This window comes from Aythya ferina, assembly GCF_964211825.1.
Source record: "Aythya ferina genome assembly, chromosome: 21".
In the NCBI taxonomy this organism is placed as follows: Eukaryota; Metazoa; Chordata; class Aves; order Anseriformes; family Anatidae; genus Aythya; species Aythya ferina.
The window spans coordinates 1,673,450-1,689,982 of NC_140319.1; the positions used below are offsets into that span (position 1 = coordinate 1,673,450).

General features: G+C 54.1%; 1 protein-coding gene and 1 long non-coding RNA gene across 2 annotated transcripts; both read right to left on the reverse strand.

Moving 5' to 3' along the window:
- Positions 1–5,146: 5,146 nt before the first annotated feature.
- LOC311422126 lies at positions 5,147–6,179 on the reverse strand. The gene is made up of 2 exons (XR_014685197.1): positions 5,977–6,179; positions 5,147–5,883 (listed from the first exon to the last, which is right to left on the reverse strand). It is a non-coding gene; the product is annotated as an uncharacterized lncRNA (long non-coding RNA).
- A 1,521-nt stretch (positions 6,180–7,700) lies between these two features.
- On the reverse strand, positions 7,701–16,515 carry ALDH4A1 (aldehyde dehydrogenase 4 family member A1). Its single transcript, XM_084494686.1, has 15 exons — positions 16,374–16,515; positions 15,392–15,485; positions 15,171–15,263; positions 15,023–15,070; positions 14,511–14,666; positions 14,144–14,293; positions 13,985–14,059; positions 12,731–12,918; positions 11,824–11,897; positions 11,466–11,662; positions 11,050–11,097; positions 10,529–10,681; positions 10,211–10,332; positions 9,356–9,474; positions 7,701–9,251 (listed from the first exon to the last, which is right to left on the reverse strand). Exons 1-15 carry the CDS (start codon positions 16,481–16,483, stop codon positions 9,139–9,141), a joined length of 1,740 nt encoding a protein of 579 aa, XP_084350812.1. The 5' UTR covers positions 16,484–16,515; the 3' UTR covers positions 7,701–9,138.
- Between the last annotated feature and the right edge of the window lie 18 nt (positions 16,516–16,533).

Consider the following 16,533-nt stretch of genomic DNA (forward strand, 5'->3'; position numbering starts at 1 on the left):
TGTGGTACTGGGAAGCTATGAAACCTCTTTGCACCTCATTTCCTCGTCTAGAGACCAGGGATAAGGAGCAATTTCATCCACCGTGGGAGAAGAGCAAAATGCAAGGCGTTGATGGGCTTAATCAGCTGGGAGGTCTCAGAGGTTCGTGGATGTGGGCTCTTTGCCTGGGGGCTGCTGAGGAGGATCCTGAGGAAGATTTGCCCTGTGGCAGTCACAGCCACATGGAAAAGGAGAGCGGGATTTTAAGGAATATCTTGGAATGGTTGGAATTGCAGTCTCAGAAAATAACGGGGTGGTGAAGGAATAGGTTAATATTTGGGGGAAGGCATGTGAGGGATGTGTAAAGCACTGAGACCCCTCATAAGGTATGGGATGCCTGATTGAGCCCCTAATGAGGGAGTAAGAATGCTTAATTTCAAAACAAGAGCTGTGTAGTTTTGGGTGAGAAAAGAGGAGGGAAAGAGAAGGGGAGAGGGATGGGGAAGGGCAGCAGCAGCGCTGGCCACTCGAATTTCAGGGCTCTCAGGGAAAAGCCAAGCCCTGAGCTATTTTCCCAGGCTGTGAGAAAGCGTCGCAGCTGGCTTCACCCACCCAGGGCAGGAGGCAGGGTCTGAAGTGGTGCCAGAGCCTTAGTGGGGAGGTTATGGCCGGGTCCTCCCTGGCTGGAGCAGAAAGATGAGACCTTTCCCATACACAGCTGCTGGCCACATTGCCCAGTGCAGGGTTGAAACGCCGTCAGGAGCCTGTGACAAGTTATCGGCTGTGGTTAAAAGGAGATGACAAGTGGGGGAGGCAGCAAATGCAGGTGTTGGCGAGGAATTATCACCTTCCCCACAGCCTGGGCTGCAGTAAATCAGCACCACAAAGATACTGCCCCATGTGCAAGGATGCTCAGGGAACTCTGGGCTTCAGGAGCAGGTCTCTGAGCTGCTGATGTGGATCAGTCTTAATTGGGATCCAGGGACTCAGTGGGCACTGACGTCCTCTGAGGAGCTCAACAAACACCAGCGGGACTGGAGCTATGAAAACAGGCCAGCAGTTCCCAATTTAGTAGCCAAAGTAGAAGAAAAGACAACTATTTTGCCTCCTCCTTCTTTCTTCTTCCATATTCAGTCCCTAACAGGGAAGATGAAATCCTTCTCCAAGGGCTAACCATCCAACAGCACACAGTGGCTGAGCCAGGAGCAGGGGGCAGACACCTTCTTGCTGCCATTCTGGGACATCTGGGGGCAATCTCACTGATTCCCACCACCACCCTCACCTCTCCAGGCTGCAGAGCCATGGCTATGCAAGTCCCCAGCAAGGCTGCACAGTCCTGGAGCCAGTTTCTTGACAAACCCTGGTTTAATCAGCTGGTTCCTATTTTTGATAGCGTAGAAAGAGCTTTCATCTCATCTCCTCGATTTCTTCATCAGCAAATTTCTTCATTTATAATGCAGCATTTGCCAGCAAGTTCTGGTTGTGAATGCAGAGACCTCACACCTCAGAGCATCGCAGCTCTGCCCTGTGAGCAACTAATTTGATGTAGCTAATCACTGCACTCCCTGCTTGTCCCAAGGAGACCAGCAAAGCCCAGATGGACGTGGTGCGTGATGGACATGGTGAGTGATGGATGTGGTCAGTCATAATTGTGGTGGACCACGGATGTGGAGCCGTGTGGGCACCTGACATCACAGCAGCTGCCCTGGCTCCTTCCCAAAGCATGTGAATAGTGGAAGAGCTGAACATGTGCAGCTCCTCTGCATTTCCATAGGCACTGCCAAGGGTCACTTGGGTCCCATGAATCAAGCAGCCTTGCTGTTTTCTGGCTGGTGCTGCTTGAAAGCACGCTCTGGTCTTCAGGCTCCACTTCTGCTCCCTGTAGCTGCTTGGTGCTACATGACAGTGAACACCTGGTGCAGAAAAGACGGTAGAATTTCAGGAGGCACCCAGCGTGTAGTGGTCCCAAAACATTCACAGGGATCCAAACACATCCTCCACTTGCATGCATCCCTCTGTCCTTTCTATTTTTCATTTGCAAGCTTCAGAGAGCAGATTTCATAGAATTATTCGGGTTAGAGAAGACCTCTACGTTCATCTAGTCCAACCTTTCATTTCCACTCAGCCTGGCTGGCTGGGCTGACCCAAGTTCTCCTCAGCCCAGTTCCTTGTCACCCCGCTTTGTTCCTGAACAAGCACAACTGAAGCCACTGGAGCAATTCCCAGAGAACAGCATCACACTGGGAGCAGGCTTCTGGGGGGGGTGGTGGGGGGGTGCACCGAGGCTGGCACCCCAGGGTAAACTTTCTGGAGCCAATGCTACCCTGCCTGAGCACTGCTTTGGTTTTAGCTTATTAGTAATGACATTGCTGATAGAAAGCTGACAAAGAACTGTGTTTCCAAAGACTTGCCTAAAGGATGCTTGTGTTGTAGAGGGATGGAGGGCAGAAAGGAACCACAAGTAGCAAAACTTCACCTGCCTCTCTCCCTGTGTGCATGCTGCAGAATAGTGCCTGTGTGCATCTGAGCAGCAGCATGAGGAGGGGAGCACATGCAGACCTGGCTGTGTTTTGTGCAGCCTTGTTTTTAGCAAGTCTGGGCTGTAAATAGTACAGGAAGGCATAGCCGTGTTTCTTCGCATGTCACCTGCTTGTGCAGCACTGACTGAACAATGCCTGTGCTATACCTGACCCACACCAGAAGCTGAGGATGAAGAGGAGAAAGCCAAAAAGCTGGGGCTACTGCAGAGCTGCTCCAAGCACCCATTGCAAGGGTTTAAAGCCACAGCTATGATTTTCCTCCGAGCAAAGCTGGGGCTGCTGCGCTGAGCTTGGGTTTCATGAGCAGCCCTGACTGTAAAACACGATCATGTCCCTGCACTGATTGATGGCTCCAGAGAAAACCCTGAGCAGACAGATCTGGGGGGGGCGGGGCACGTTTGCAAGGACTTTGTGACTGACATCCCATCCCCTTGCTGCAAGTGGGAACCGTCTGCAGCTATACCACTGTCACTCAGCTGTGTCTGGAGGACCAGAGCACAGTGGGGGCTTCGGCTGCTGGCTGGACGTGAGGCTGCTAGTGCCACTCTGTGGGTGCCAGCCTCTCGTCTCAGGGTCACCACAAAACCCTGGGACACAGCAGTCCCACAGCAGAGGTGGCCTCAGGTGTAGGAGCAGCAAAGACACAGGGAATCTGTGTGCCCTGCATGATACCATGTCTCCAGCTCAGGCTCACTTGCAACCCTCCTTCCACATATTTTTGTTCCCAGCTCTGAAGCACCAGCAGCAGAGCAAGGGAGGTGACAAAACAGAGCAGCACTGCAACACGGGGCCATTGTGCAAGCGGTGGGCGAATGTTCCCACTCTGCTAGCAGAGGGTTAAGAGCCGTGTGGGCGTCCCTGGCCCCCCTCCCCTGGAAACCCTTGGAGAAGGAGCCCTTTGCCAAGGCAGTGCTTTCATAGCTGGCCGGTGATGTCAGGCCGCTGGGGCAGGCGCAGCTGTCTGCAGACATCCCCCGGATTAGGGCACGGCGCGTGGGGACGGGGGGGACGCATTCTTCGGGGCCAGGCGTCACTTTGGCGGCTAGAGCTGAGGGCTGGGGAGCCCCATGGCCCGTTTGCTGATTGCAGTGAGTTAGCAGAGGGCTCTGGGGGGCTGTTGTTTCCCCAGCTCCCTCCTGCTGCCTCAGCATCCCCGATCTGCCAAACGGGTCAGCACATCTCCACACCCGCAGGGCAGGAGGGGATTACCTGCAGGAAGGGGGCTGAGAGGTGGCTGTGAATGAGGAGCTTGCCATAAATGCAGCATGGGGATTCAGTTCACCACTGTCCCTGTAGGATTCCCTTTGGGCAATTCCCTAGTGAGATTCCAGCCTCCGGCAGCAGAGACCTCACCCAAGCGGCTGAGGACCAGCCTGCAGGGATGCTCAGGGACACTTTGTCCCAGCAGCTCTCCCCGGGAGCCCAGAGCCCCAACCTCTCTGGTGCCTACACCCCCCCCAAGTCCCTGCCATGCACTTTTGGATGGGCACAGGGCCGTCACCCTTACTTCTTGGGCTGACGCAGCCACCCACCCACCCTCCCTGGCTCACCCCCACGCCTTCCGGGCATATTTTCTTTCTTCCCCCAACCATGCTCGTGCCACAGGCCCCATTTCAGGGCATTGCATATTTTCAGAGGCTGGGGAAAAATGATGATGATAATAATAATAATAAAGCGAACGAGAGCTGCCGGAAGGGTTGATCTTGCGTTGATTAAATGTTTTGGATGGCACCGGTAGACGATGCAGGGAGAATCGATTGTTGCTGGCAGTTTTGCCCGCCTGGCACTGCAAAGCAGGCACCGAAATGTCAGGTTTGTGATCTCCAATCGGCAATCACAATGTGGGGTGTAGAATCAAAAAAAAAAACCACAAACACACTCACACACACAAAAAAAAAGGAGCAGGGAAAAAATATCTTAAATGAAAACAGCACCCGAGCAGGTCTGCCTCTGTGATAATATTAATAATTGGTGTGAGGGGGGGGGAAATCTGCAGGAGGAAGCTGCTGTTTGTAAGTAATTTTCTGGGTGCTGTGTACACGCAGATGCCTTATCGCTGAAGGATGAAAAACAGCAGCCGCGATGGCACCGCTGATACATTTTAAACACCCAAATGCTGGGATGTGGGGGGGGACGGGGGGGATGTTTGGCACGCAGCACGAAGCGCGGTGCTGGCAGGGGATGCGTGGCTGGTGCTGAGCCCCCGGGAGTGGAGGGGACGGGAGGTCAGGGCAGGATCCGGGGGGAAAGCTCTGGGAGGCAGCTGGCGGGGAGAGGCCAGGAGGCTTGGCGGATGCCGAAGTTTCCTCTTAATCCCGAGCTGCCCCAGGCCAACTTTGCTGCGGTTTCCCGCTGCTGTCATACGCCTGGTTTATCCAAGCCAACCTCGAGGCCGTCAGAAGGCAGTGAGTAATTTATCTCCTGGGGGGCCTTCCCCGGGCTCTGCCGGCCTCCTTCACCTGTTCCTCTTCTCAAGCAGGCTGGCTCCAAAATAATTCAGGCTCCCAGACGAGCCTTCCCTGGGGTAAACTGGGGAATGCTGGGATGGGGATGAGCCTCGCCGAGGCTGCAGAGCTCTGGCTGATGTGCCCTGCGGGAGAGGCATTTGGGAGACTGGGGAGTGGTTGGCCTCAGATGACCCAGGATGGAGGCTGCTGTGCGGCCTGGGGCTCTGCCCCATGGGTCCAAGTGGCTTGGTGGGCAGCGTGGCCACGCGAAAGAGATGGGAAGTGAACTGCTGGCTTCGTTAGCTAACCAAAATCAAATGTAGCGCTGTCGTAGGGATTTTTTTTTTTTTTTGCCTCCTTTTCCCCAGCTGGAGCTCTTTGGTGGATGGCACAAGCAGGACCCTGGAGCAGCAGGTGGGACCAGGCTGATCCCCAGCCTCCAGCACTCTGCCTCCATGTCCCTCTATGTGCTTTCCATGATTTTGCTCTGGCCCTGAAGGGTCACGTTATTCAGCTTCCCTGGGCCGGCCCAAGCAATGGGAATCTATACTTTATTTACTCTAGCTGGAGGCTGACATCCTGCTGTATTCTCATGACTCCAGGACCTGGGGCTTTAGCACAAAAATGCTAAATATTAGAAGACTCTCCATAACTTTGCAGGAGCTGGTAGCATTTTTGGAGGGGCTGGGGAGTACAACCACTAGCTGCAGCCTTTAAAAAGTGTGGTTTGTTTGTTGAACAGGGCCAACATTCAAATCCCATCCCCTTCTTGCTGTTTGGGGCTTCCATCTGTGCTGTGGGAAAGGAGCTGAAGTTGGGCTCTCTGCGGATTTTCTCTCCTCCTCTGATCTTTTCTCCTCTTCATCCCATGCCCCAAAGTGGAGGACTGAAGGCAGCTGATGCTGGGCTGTTACAACCTGTAGTGAGTTAAACGTTTCAAAAAAAATTAGTAATAATAATAATAAAGTTACAATTAGCACTGCAATCCTCTTATTGTGGCCATGGTTCACCTCTCACTGTTTTCAGTTGCAGGCACATCCCTGCTTGGGGCACGGAGAGGAGCATGGGCCTTGCTGTGGGGCTCTCACTTGCAGCCTCTCCCACTCACTCATTCCCCCACCCCCAGTGAATGAACAGCTCGGTGCTGCCCACTCTTCCCCTTCTGCCTTGCTTCAGCCTGTTGGGCATGAGATCTCCGACCAGAAAAAGGAAGAATGCAGCTGGGCTCCATCCAAGAAACACCATGCTCACTATGGCCTCGCCTAACGAGGTCCCTAACGAGGTGCATTGAGCTGCCAATGAGCTCCAGCCTGAGCTGCTAAGGGGAAGCAGATGGAGCTACGGGCTATCCTAGGGGGTTTTCCCCATCCCTCTCTCCCTGAAGAAGGCAATGTGTTTTCCCTGTCCCTGCAGGCAGAGGAGCATCCCCGGGGGCTGCTAAGAAAGCTCAGGAACCACCAACACCACCCCCCCACCATCCCCGCTCCGGCCTCCCCAACACCTTACCAGCTTCAAAAAGCCAACTGTTTAAATAGCATTAGGGGTCTGATTTGAAGTGACAAAAGCCATGAAATTCAGAGTTAAGGCTAAAAATCCACTTGACACCCTGGCCTTAAGTCCTAAAAGGCGTGAGCCGAAAGCAGTGGCTTGGACGAGCACTCGGCACTTTCACCCTAACTCCCCAAATTGCCAGCTCCCCTGAGAGGGGGGCAGAGCCCTTAATGAGATTTAAACAAGCTGGGGGGGGGTTGGGGATGTCGTCGGGGGGTGGGGTGTATTTGGGGTGCTCACCCCAAATGCCTGGGGAATGGGGCAGGAGAGCTCGCCTGCTCAGCAGGACCAGCAGGGAGCTGGGTCTTGTGCATCAACTGCGGGCAGTTTGGCACCAAGCACGCATCCTGCACCCAGAGGACATCCTGAGGGCATCTGCCCACCCTGCAGTAAGTAAGTTTTGCAAAACTCAAATCACCTGCCTTCAAGTTGTGGTGACCCTGCCTATGCTGTCTTCCATCCCCTCCTCTTTTCAACACCCAGAGCACTGCTCAGCTCTCTGAAGCCTGAATACAGGGTTGTGTTGCCCATGGCAAAGAATCACACCACCCTTCTTTTCCCCCAAACCCCAGTGCCCGAGTAGCACCTATGCAGAGCAGCACTCCTCATGCCTCCCAGCCTGGGGTTAGGAAGGAGGCAATTTGGATGGTGATTGGTGATTTGGATGGCAATTTGGTGAACTCAATGGTCTCCCCATAGTTGATGTGCTGGGATGCCACGAGGCACCGGGTGAGCTCCTGGTTCCACATTTCTCAGCCCTTCTGTTTGGTCTGTCTGTGGTGGGTCCCACCTGGCTGGTGGCCTCCTGGCCTGTGAACTTCTTGAACCCAGGGGTGGAGACATTTGTTACAGCCACCCCAATGCCGGCCCAGTCCTGCTCTGGAAAAGGCTTAATTGCTCAAGAGGGTTTTTTTTTTTTTTTTCCTTTTTTTTAAGCAATAATTGATGCACACGAGAGCTGGTTGGCATTGGATGCAGCAGGGTGAAGGAGAGACCTTGCAGCTGGGCACCAAAACTGAGCAGAGGTTCAACGCCCTGTTCAGATGCTGTGGCAGCAGTTTTGGGCAATGCCTCATTGTGCCTAACCTTGCCCACAACACTGCATGCACTTAAGGTACCAAACGCATGCTCTCTTCCTTTGGCAACAATTTGAAGAAATAATTCAAAAAAGGACACAAAAAGATCTTCATAATGTATTTTATTGCAATTTTCATCAGTTAAACCTGGATTTGCAAGTATTAACGCAACTCGTTCTTGACCTACAAGCCAAGTAACTTGCAGCAGCCATAAAAGGGTTAGCCACATTATCTGTAAATCGTGCTAATTGACTGGCCAGTAATTGGCAGTGTTACAAATGGATACATTTCTAAATCAGAAATGCCCCTGGAAGATGCAGGACTCGGTGTCCGAGCTCCCTGTTACAGTTTGTACTGCAGGACTCATTCAGCAAGAGCTTGCTGATGGGAAAGAACAGCAAATTTAACAACTTAATGCTCAACTTCACAACTCAGCAGCTTGCAGAGCCTCAGGTACAGGGTCCTGGGCCAAGCACGACAACCTGGGAAACAGATTTTGCTTCTAATTACTGCAAACCTCTTCTTGCTGGCCTGGCCTCTCTTCCTAAATTCCTTCTGGGGGTTAAGGATGCTGCAGCCACCTAAGCAGCTTGTGCAGGAACATTAGTGGAACTTCTCTCTAAAATCCTTCTGCTTCCTTCCAGCCAACATCCAAGGATCAGAGCAGCTCTGGCCAGTGCCTTCCCAATGAATAAAGGCACGTGGGCAATTCCTGAGCAGCTCTGAGCTCACAGCTGCCATCTCTTGGCAAAATGTGACTTCTGGAGGCTTAGCTTTTGCTTAGGACCAAGGAAAATACACAGCTCAGGGCTACCATTGCTTGGCACTATGGTTTAAACCAACCCAGGCTTCATAGCCCTCTTGGAAAGTCCTTGAATTCCTTGTTCCACTGTGCAAGGCTCCCTGATGGAGCAGCCGGGGTAAACGATGTCTTTTGGACAGGATGATTCTTCTCCAAGTGACCAGGTTGCGGCCAGCCTCTGAATGTTGCTCCCTGTTCCAGCTCCAGCGCTCCCAGCCCATCAGGTGGGCATGGCTGGATGAGAGGTCAAGTGGAGGGACAGAAGAATAAAGGATAACTAGGATTCAGCGCTGCTGGGCAAGCCCAAAGCCCTCTGCAGAGGTGTGGTGCTATTACTCTTTGAGCTAAGTAATGGAAAAATCCTTACGTGTTGGAAAAAGCATTATTCCTACCTTCTTAAAGCATGTCACAGAGAGAAAATCACTTCTCAAATGATGGTGCTTTGTGGAGCTACTGCAGACAACTTGCTCTTCTTGTTCCCAGGCTGGGGATCTCAGGTACCAGCAAAGCATCTCTGCTGTTGCAGTCAGCCACAGCCTGCTTCTTCCAAGACTAAGAAATCATAGGGACCTTTTTTTTTTTTGTGTAAGTTAACAATTTAATAATAGAATTAGTCTCTAAAAATAAAACCCTAGCTTGCTGTGCTGAAGATTGGCTGATTTAAGTGCTTTCAAGGCTGTGGCTGAGGAGCCACTGTGTGCGTCCAGCTTCAGTAGTAGAGGCACGGGTATGAGGAGAAGGCATCAGTGCATGTAGGCGTAGCGCCAGTCCCGCAGAGGCACGTGGGTTTCCTTGATGGCCTGGGGAGACGTCCAGCGCAGGATGTAGTGCGGACCACCAGGTTTGTCGTTGGTTCCTGTGCCAAGAGGAAAGAGGGACCATGAGATGAAGGAGATGGACAGAGGGGATGTGTCCCATTGCACCATTAAATATGTTTTATGGAGAGTTTTTTGGTCTCACCTGAGATGCGGGAGCCCCCGAAGGGCTGCTGAGCCACAACAGCGCCCGTTGACTTGTCGTTGATGTAGAAATTGCCAGCTGAGTTGCGCAAGTAGCTCCTGGCTTCCTCGATGATGCTCCTGAGGAGGGAGGGAGAGGACCATAAGCAGGAGGGGATGGCAAAGGCACACTTGGAAGTCTCTGCTCTGCTCCAGTAGCTGCACTGGTGCCCAGTATTTGTGTTTCTTTGCACACGTGCTATTTGTAGACAAAAGAAGCTTGACACATGCTGCAAAGGGACCTGTGTGCTTAAAGCTCAATTAAATGACTGCAGTTTCTCATTTCAACTTTGCATTTCTTTTCATGTTTTTCCTCAAGATTTGCTGTTATAAAATGAAGTTAATTAAGTCCAAGGATAGCCTGACTTAACGACCTTCTAAGTTAGTAATTCAATGCCTGCTCTTAGTTTCACTAGTATATGATTAATTCTTAGGTATTTATTGAAAAATCACGATCCCCATCTGCTTCATGGCAGCCTGGAACTTTCTCACAACAAAAAGTGTTAAATACAAACAAACAACAACAGCAACAAAAAACACCTTGGTTTTCATACTACCCTACAAGCTTCTGCCTTTCCTCATAGCTTAGAGAAAGTATTTTAATTCAGGCTTCTTAGCTCCTCTCCTTAGGCCATCAAATAATTTTTTCTTTTCTTATTCTCTTCCTCTCTCAGAAAAAAAAAAAATCCTCAAAACCAGCATCTAACCCAAAATACCATCTCGGACTCGAAGCCCTGAGGGTCCAGGCTGGGAGAAGGACCCTGACCCCCCCCAGGATGTCTCCTTCCCTCCCGGCTCCGGGGCTGCGGGTGCTCACTTCTCCTGGGCGAAGACCGCCCCCGTGAGGCCATAGGGTGTCGTGGTGTCAATCAGCTCCAAGACATCCTTGTACTGCTTCTCTGGGTAGACGTACACGGTGAGGATGGGGCCAAAGATTTCCTGTAGAGCAAATAAATAAATTAGCCAAGCACACAGCCCTCCTTGTACAACCCACAGCCTCCAAAAACGAGTGACAGGTTAGCCAAAGCCATGAGAAAGATGGAAGAAGATCATCCCTGCATCTATCTATCCTACAAATCCAGTCAACTCACACCCCAAGACGCAGAGCCACGTCCCATGATTTTCCCACTCTCACCTCTTTCATGATGGGATCCTTTGGGTCTTTGCTCTCCACGATGCAGGGCTCAATGAAGTACCCGACGCTGTCATCGCAGCCGCCTCCAGCCAAGATGGTGAGGTTGGGAGACTTTTTGGCGTGCTCAATCCACTTCTTTATACGTGCAAAAGACTAAGGAAAGAGAAGAAAATGAACAGAGTGTGGAGCTGGGGGGTGAAAAGGAGTTTTGGGCAATGCCTTTTGGGGCTATGTTGCTCTTTGCTCGCTTCCAGTTCAGGAGGAAGGCTGCAAGCTGGAAATACAGCCCTGGACACTCTGAACCCTACGTCCGCGAGGGCTTCTCAACAAACAACCCACTTCTCAAGAGGGGTAGTGACATACAATATTCCTGAGGGGAGCAAAAAGCACCCCATGCCATAGTGCTGGAACTTCCTAGTCACACTTTGCTGAAAGCAATAAAAAGCATCCAGCCAAACAATGAGCGGAAGCCTGGCGGTGTTACCTTTGAGCACGAGCAGGGGCAGGACGCATGAGCTCACCTTGTCATCGATCACTGCTGAGAAAAACGTCCCAAAGTCCTGGGCAGGCTGCAGGGGCAAAAGGAAGTAGACAATGTAAGTCCACGCTGTGCCAAAAAGCTAACTCTAAAATTGAAATTCCCAGAATAAAACTGCTCCAAAGCACACCTCCGCGCGAGGGAGCAAGCTCCCCCTTTTCAATTAGTCTGTGATATTCAGTGACTTACACAGTCCTTCCTGCAGACGCTGGCTACAAGTTAATTTCTAATCACTAAAAAAAAAAGATGAAGGGGGAGGACAGAGGGGTGGTGGTGGGGAGAACCAGTGGATAAAAAGCTCAGTTCAATAGGAATTAGTAGCCAGTTACCGCAGTCTCTAATCCCATCAGCCACCCGCTGAGCTGCAAAGCCCTTCAGCAGCCCGGCAGCTCCACTCACGTCTCCCACTTTGATCTTCTTGGTCTCCTCCAGCAGCTTCTCTTTGATCTGGGGCCACAGCGAGTCCGGGGCGTAGAGACGGGAGCACGCCGAGCATTTCTGGCCGCCGTACTCAAAGGCAGAGCGCAGGGTCCCGTTCACCACACTGGACACATCGGCTGAGCTGTGCACCAGGTGGAAGTTCTTCCCACCACACTCTGGTTTGGGAGGAAAAGGAGCAAGTGAGAAGTTGCCCTGCTGGAAAGCTCGAGCTATGTCCAGACCCCAGTGGGTGATGTCCCAGGGAGGCCAGCCCAGGTGCTCCAGCCCTCAGCACCCCCTGCTCGGGCTCCCCATGACAGTGAGACACAGCCATTACCTCCAGCCAAGCGGGGGAAGTTGCGGTAGCAATCCAGGTTTTCAGCCACTTGCTTCCAGAGGCGCTTGAACGTCCTGGGAGAGAAAGGAGGAGGTGCTTAGCATGAGAGGGGAACTTGGAAAAGTTCCTGACCCTGCTGAAGACAACCCCTGCAAACTGCCAGGTCCATCCTCAAAAGAAGGGATGCTTTGCGAACAGAAGAGGAGAGGCTAGGTCAGAATGAGTCCCTAGATACCAAAGCTCTGGGCACTACACAAAAACCCTAGCACATTACAAATAAGCGCCACAGGGAAGACCAGACAGCATCCAGCAGAAGTTTCTGTCCTCCTCCTTTCGGCCCTTCTTTTTTGGTTCTCACTGTGACAAACCCCTTGGCTGCAAAACAATAAAAATGCTAATAAACCTCCAGCAGGAGGCACGGCCACTAATACTAATTTATGAGCTTCCCCACCTTTACAGCACAATGCTCATCAGACCATGGCACTTGCAGGGCCCTGGGGCTTAATAGCCTCTAGGGGCAAGTCGCTAACCCAGCAGAGGGTTTGCAAATCAGCCAGGGACGAAGGCAGCATGTGCTCATAGCGCTGCACAGCTGGGTCTGGGTGCGGGCACGCTGGCAGGAGGAGGGAAGGATAAACCCTGCTGCCCTCCAGCATCACTCTGCCAAGTCACAGCATCCCTAGGAGACAGGTCGGTGTCTCCCTTGTTTAACTTGCAAGTTTATTCTCTGTGGCTTGGTTTTAGCCACAGGAAGTCCTTGATATTAAATATGCTCCCTGGGCTGATTAGATACAGTTTTTTTTCACCCAGCAAGGTGTAAGGACGGCAGCTGCTCTGCGCAATGGACCAGTGGGCAAGTATCAATCATGAGCTGGGCAGCTCCTTGTGCTTCCCCTCCCCAGCTTACGGCACGCTGCCGGTGAAGTTGAGCCCGCAAAAGTGCTGGTTGCTGGTGACGGTGTCGCCGAACACGGGCCCATCTGCCGGCACGAACTGAATGACGTTGGGAGGGAGCCCAGCTTCCAGCAGGATCCTGTAGACGGCGTAGCTGGAGAGCAGGGCAGTGTCGCTGGGCTTCCACAGCACCACATTTCCCTGGGGAACAGGGGACAGTCAGTGTGAGAAACACGCAACTGCAGGGCTTAAATGTGTCAGGGAGAGCCCATATCGGAGTCTGCAGCACCTCCGGGAGGGTTTGTGTGATGGTGCAGAGGTTCTGCTCTGCAGGTGGCTCATAGCTCCCTTGCACCCCGAGCAATTGAGACAGATTGTGATTGCCAGCCCAGCTAGAAGCACCAAAATCACCCCGCTTCACATCAAAAGCTGCCACGAGATCACGATGCTGCCCTCTTGTGCCCTCCCGTGCTGGGAATGGGACTTACGGCCCTGCAGCTGCCACCCCTGGGCTCATGCGCAACACAGTGGGTGCCCACGTGAGTGAAACACCAGCCCGTGCCTGGATTAATCGTGCCCAAACCAATGGCACAATCAGCAGGAAAACATGGTGCAAACGCCCCGCTGTGCCTCCCCACCCCTTTGGCTCCATGCCACTGCCTTCGTTTGGGCTTGGTGACCTCCCCTGCGTCACAGTCACCACGGGTGGCCAGGATGAGAGTGCAGCCAGGGGCTCTAATTAGCAGCCACTTATTAAGAACTCCCTCTTGCAGCACCCCAACCTCTCTGTCTAAAATCCAGGCGAGGAGTGAAGCCCAAAATGAAAGCCTCAAGCACAGACACCTCCAAGAGCGGGTTTGGGAGGGTTTTTCCTTTTCCAACACTTCCCTCGTCACAGCAGTTTGGTGGACAGGTCTAAACAGCAGCCAGGGGAATGCCTGTCTGTAATTAGTCACCTGAGCCAAACTGCACACCAGCTGGCTGAATTCCAGGGAGGGTTCCAGAAGCAGAACCCCGGGTGTGCCTGATGTTGTTGGGTTGCGTTTGTAGGTGTCCAGTTTTGGGGACGCCTTAGGAGAATGCCCCCAGAGGGCTCCTCCATCCCCATGGACAAGAGAAGCACAAATCACTCCTGCAACCTGGAGTCGGGACAAAGCAGCAGGAGGCTGCACAATGCCAGCAGCTCCTCCTGTGCACGCCACTGGGCATGGAACAGCACCAGAGAGGCTGGATTTGGAGAGAGACGCAACCCTGCAGTGATGCTCACCATCAACGCCGGAGCCCCCGCCAGGTTTCCACCGATCGCTGTGAAGTTAAACGGAGAGATGGCTGCCACAAAACCCTGCGGTGGAGAGAAAAAAGGGACGGGCTGCAGGCACCCACGCTTGCCACGGGCGAGCCAGCACAAGCAGCCCCAGCTCCTCACCTCCAGCCCCCGGTACACCATGCTGTTGGTGCTGATGTCCACGCTGATGGGCTGGCTGCTCTCCAGCTCCAAGGCGTACTTGGCGTTGAAGCGGAAGAAGTCGATCAGCTCTGCTGCCGCATCGATTTCTGCCTGGATGACGGTTTTGCCCTGCCAGGAGAGGACCGCAATGAATAAAAACACGGCAGAGGCAGGACAGAGGAGGAGGAGAAAATGCAACATGGCCTGGCACATCCGGACGTGGTTTGGGGGTTCATGCTCTTCAGAAAGAGCTGGGCCTCTCTGCAAGCCCCCATCCTGCCCTGTTGCGACCGGCTCCTCTACAAAGCCCAAATTCCGTCCTGTTCACCCCCTGCACCCTACTCACCTGCCCCACCATGGTCTTGGCCAGCACCTCGGCTCGCCGTGGGCCACTCAGCATGTCAGCTGCCTTGAGAAAGATCTGGGCCCGGTCCTGGACAGGTTTCAGGTCCCACTCCTTCCTGGCTTCCAAGGCAGCATTAATGGCTTTGTTAATGAGATCCTGTGTGAAGGGGAAAAAGCAGCCGTGAGGAAGCCATCTCCCAAGAAACCCAAAGGGGACAGTGAGGGGATGTCCAGCTTGGACACATGCTGTGGCAGCCACCTTCCCTCCAGCACCAGTGCCCCTCAGACCACCTTGTTCCAGGGCCTCAGGGGCTTGGAAAGCCAAAACCCACCGCTGCCTCTTTTGGAAAAGCCATGTGCTTTGTGACTCCAAAAAGCCACTTCTGCTTGTGAAACCTGCAGTCAAGCTGAATCAGTGATGCTGGCAGCTGGCTGGGGCCCTGTGGTCACTGCACTGTCCCCAAAATGTCCCCCACGAAGAAGACCGAAGGGAAGAGGAACGGGCACGCTCACCTTGTCGGCGTAGCAGAACTTGGCCACCTTGTGCGCATGATTGAACGGCTGAAAAAGAGATGGGAAACCTTGGCACTTCCCCATCCGATCAGCGCATCCCTTGCTTTGCTCTCCTTTACTCAAGTCCCCCCAGCACCCCAAAACTCACCGAGAGCTGGTACCGCACCGCTCCGGTCCACACCTCCTCCCCACCGACCACGCAGGGGATGTTTTCAGTCCTGCCCTTCAGGTCAGCAAGCGCCTGGGTGAGAGCAGAGCGAGGTGCTGGGGCTGCACAGGGCAGGCAGGGACCCCAAAGGGCTCCATGCTGGGCCAGGAGCAGGGAAGGACGGGGAAAAGGTGCAGGGCACTGCCCTGAGCCTCCCATACCTGCTGCAGAGCCGCTCGCTCGGGGCTGCCGGGTTTGAACTCGAGGATGGGCTCGTTGGCCACCGTGGTGGCCGCACGGTGCAGGCTCCTGAGCCTGGTGGGGTGGGGGAACAGGCTGAAATAACACCCCCGACCCCGTGCTGCCAGCCCGGGGGGCTTCAGTGCCTTGGCTGGGTGCGTCCCAGCTGAGTAAATCCAGGGAAAAGGGCCGTGTGGGGTGGGGAAAGGGGTTTTGGTGTGACAGGAGAAGGGGCTGCGATGGTGTGGGAAATGGGGAATGGGAGCCATGACCATGGTGTGGGGAAAGGGGTTTGTATGGGGTGGGCAAAAGGGTTTTGTTCCTATGGGGTGGGAAAAAAGGTTTTGTTCCTATGGGGTGAGCAAAAGGGTTTGTATGGGGTGGGCAAAGGGGTTTTATTCCTATGGGGTGGGCAAAGGGGTTTGTATGGGGTAGGAAAAAGGGTTTTGTTCCTATGGGGTGGGCAAAGGGGTTTGTATGGGGTAGGAAAAAGGGTTTTGTTCCTATGGGGTGGGAAAAAGGGTTTTGTTCCTATGGGGTGGGCAAAGGGGTTTGTATGGGGTGGGCAAAGCCGTTCCTATGGGACGGGAACAAGGGGTCCCGATAGGAAAGGGGTTCCCGTGGGGTGGGAACAGGGGGGTCGCAGCCCTGGAGGACGACGACTCCGCGCTTCCCACAGGCAGCGGAGCGAGGCCGGGGGGCAAAGGTTGGGCCCGGGGGGGGGCCGCGAGGAGCCGGGGGCAGCGCCCGACCCTGGGGGGGGGGGGACAGGGACGGGGACGGGACGGGACCCGCGGGGCTCCCACCCGTGACCGCCCCCACGGAGCGTTACCAGGGGGCTGGGGGGGGTGTGAGGCAAAAAGTGGGGGGGTAAAAGGGTCAGAGCGGGGTTCGGGTGCTCCCTGGGGAAGGTGGGGGGGGGACGGGAAAGGGGAGCAGAGGGGGTCGCGCGTGGGGACTCACCCACGGCCCCGCAGCGCCCGCCACATCCCGGCCCCGCCGCGCCGCTCCCCACGGCCGTGCCCGAGCCGCCGCCACGGGAGGGAGAAGGAAGAGGGTGGAGGGGGGGGCATAAAGCAAAGATAAATGAGATAAAGCACGGCGAGGAGACGGGGAGCCCGCA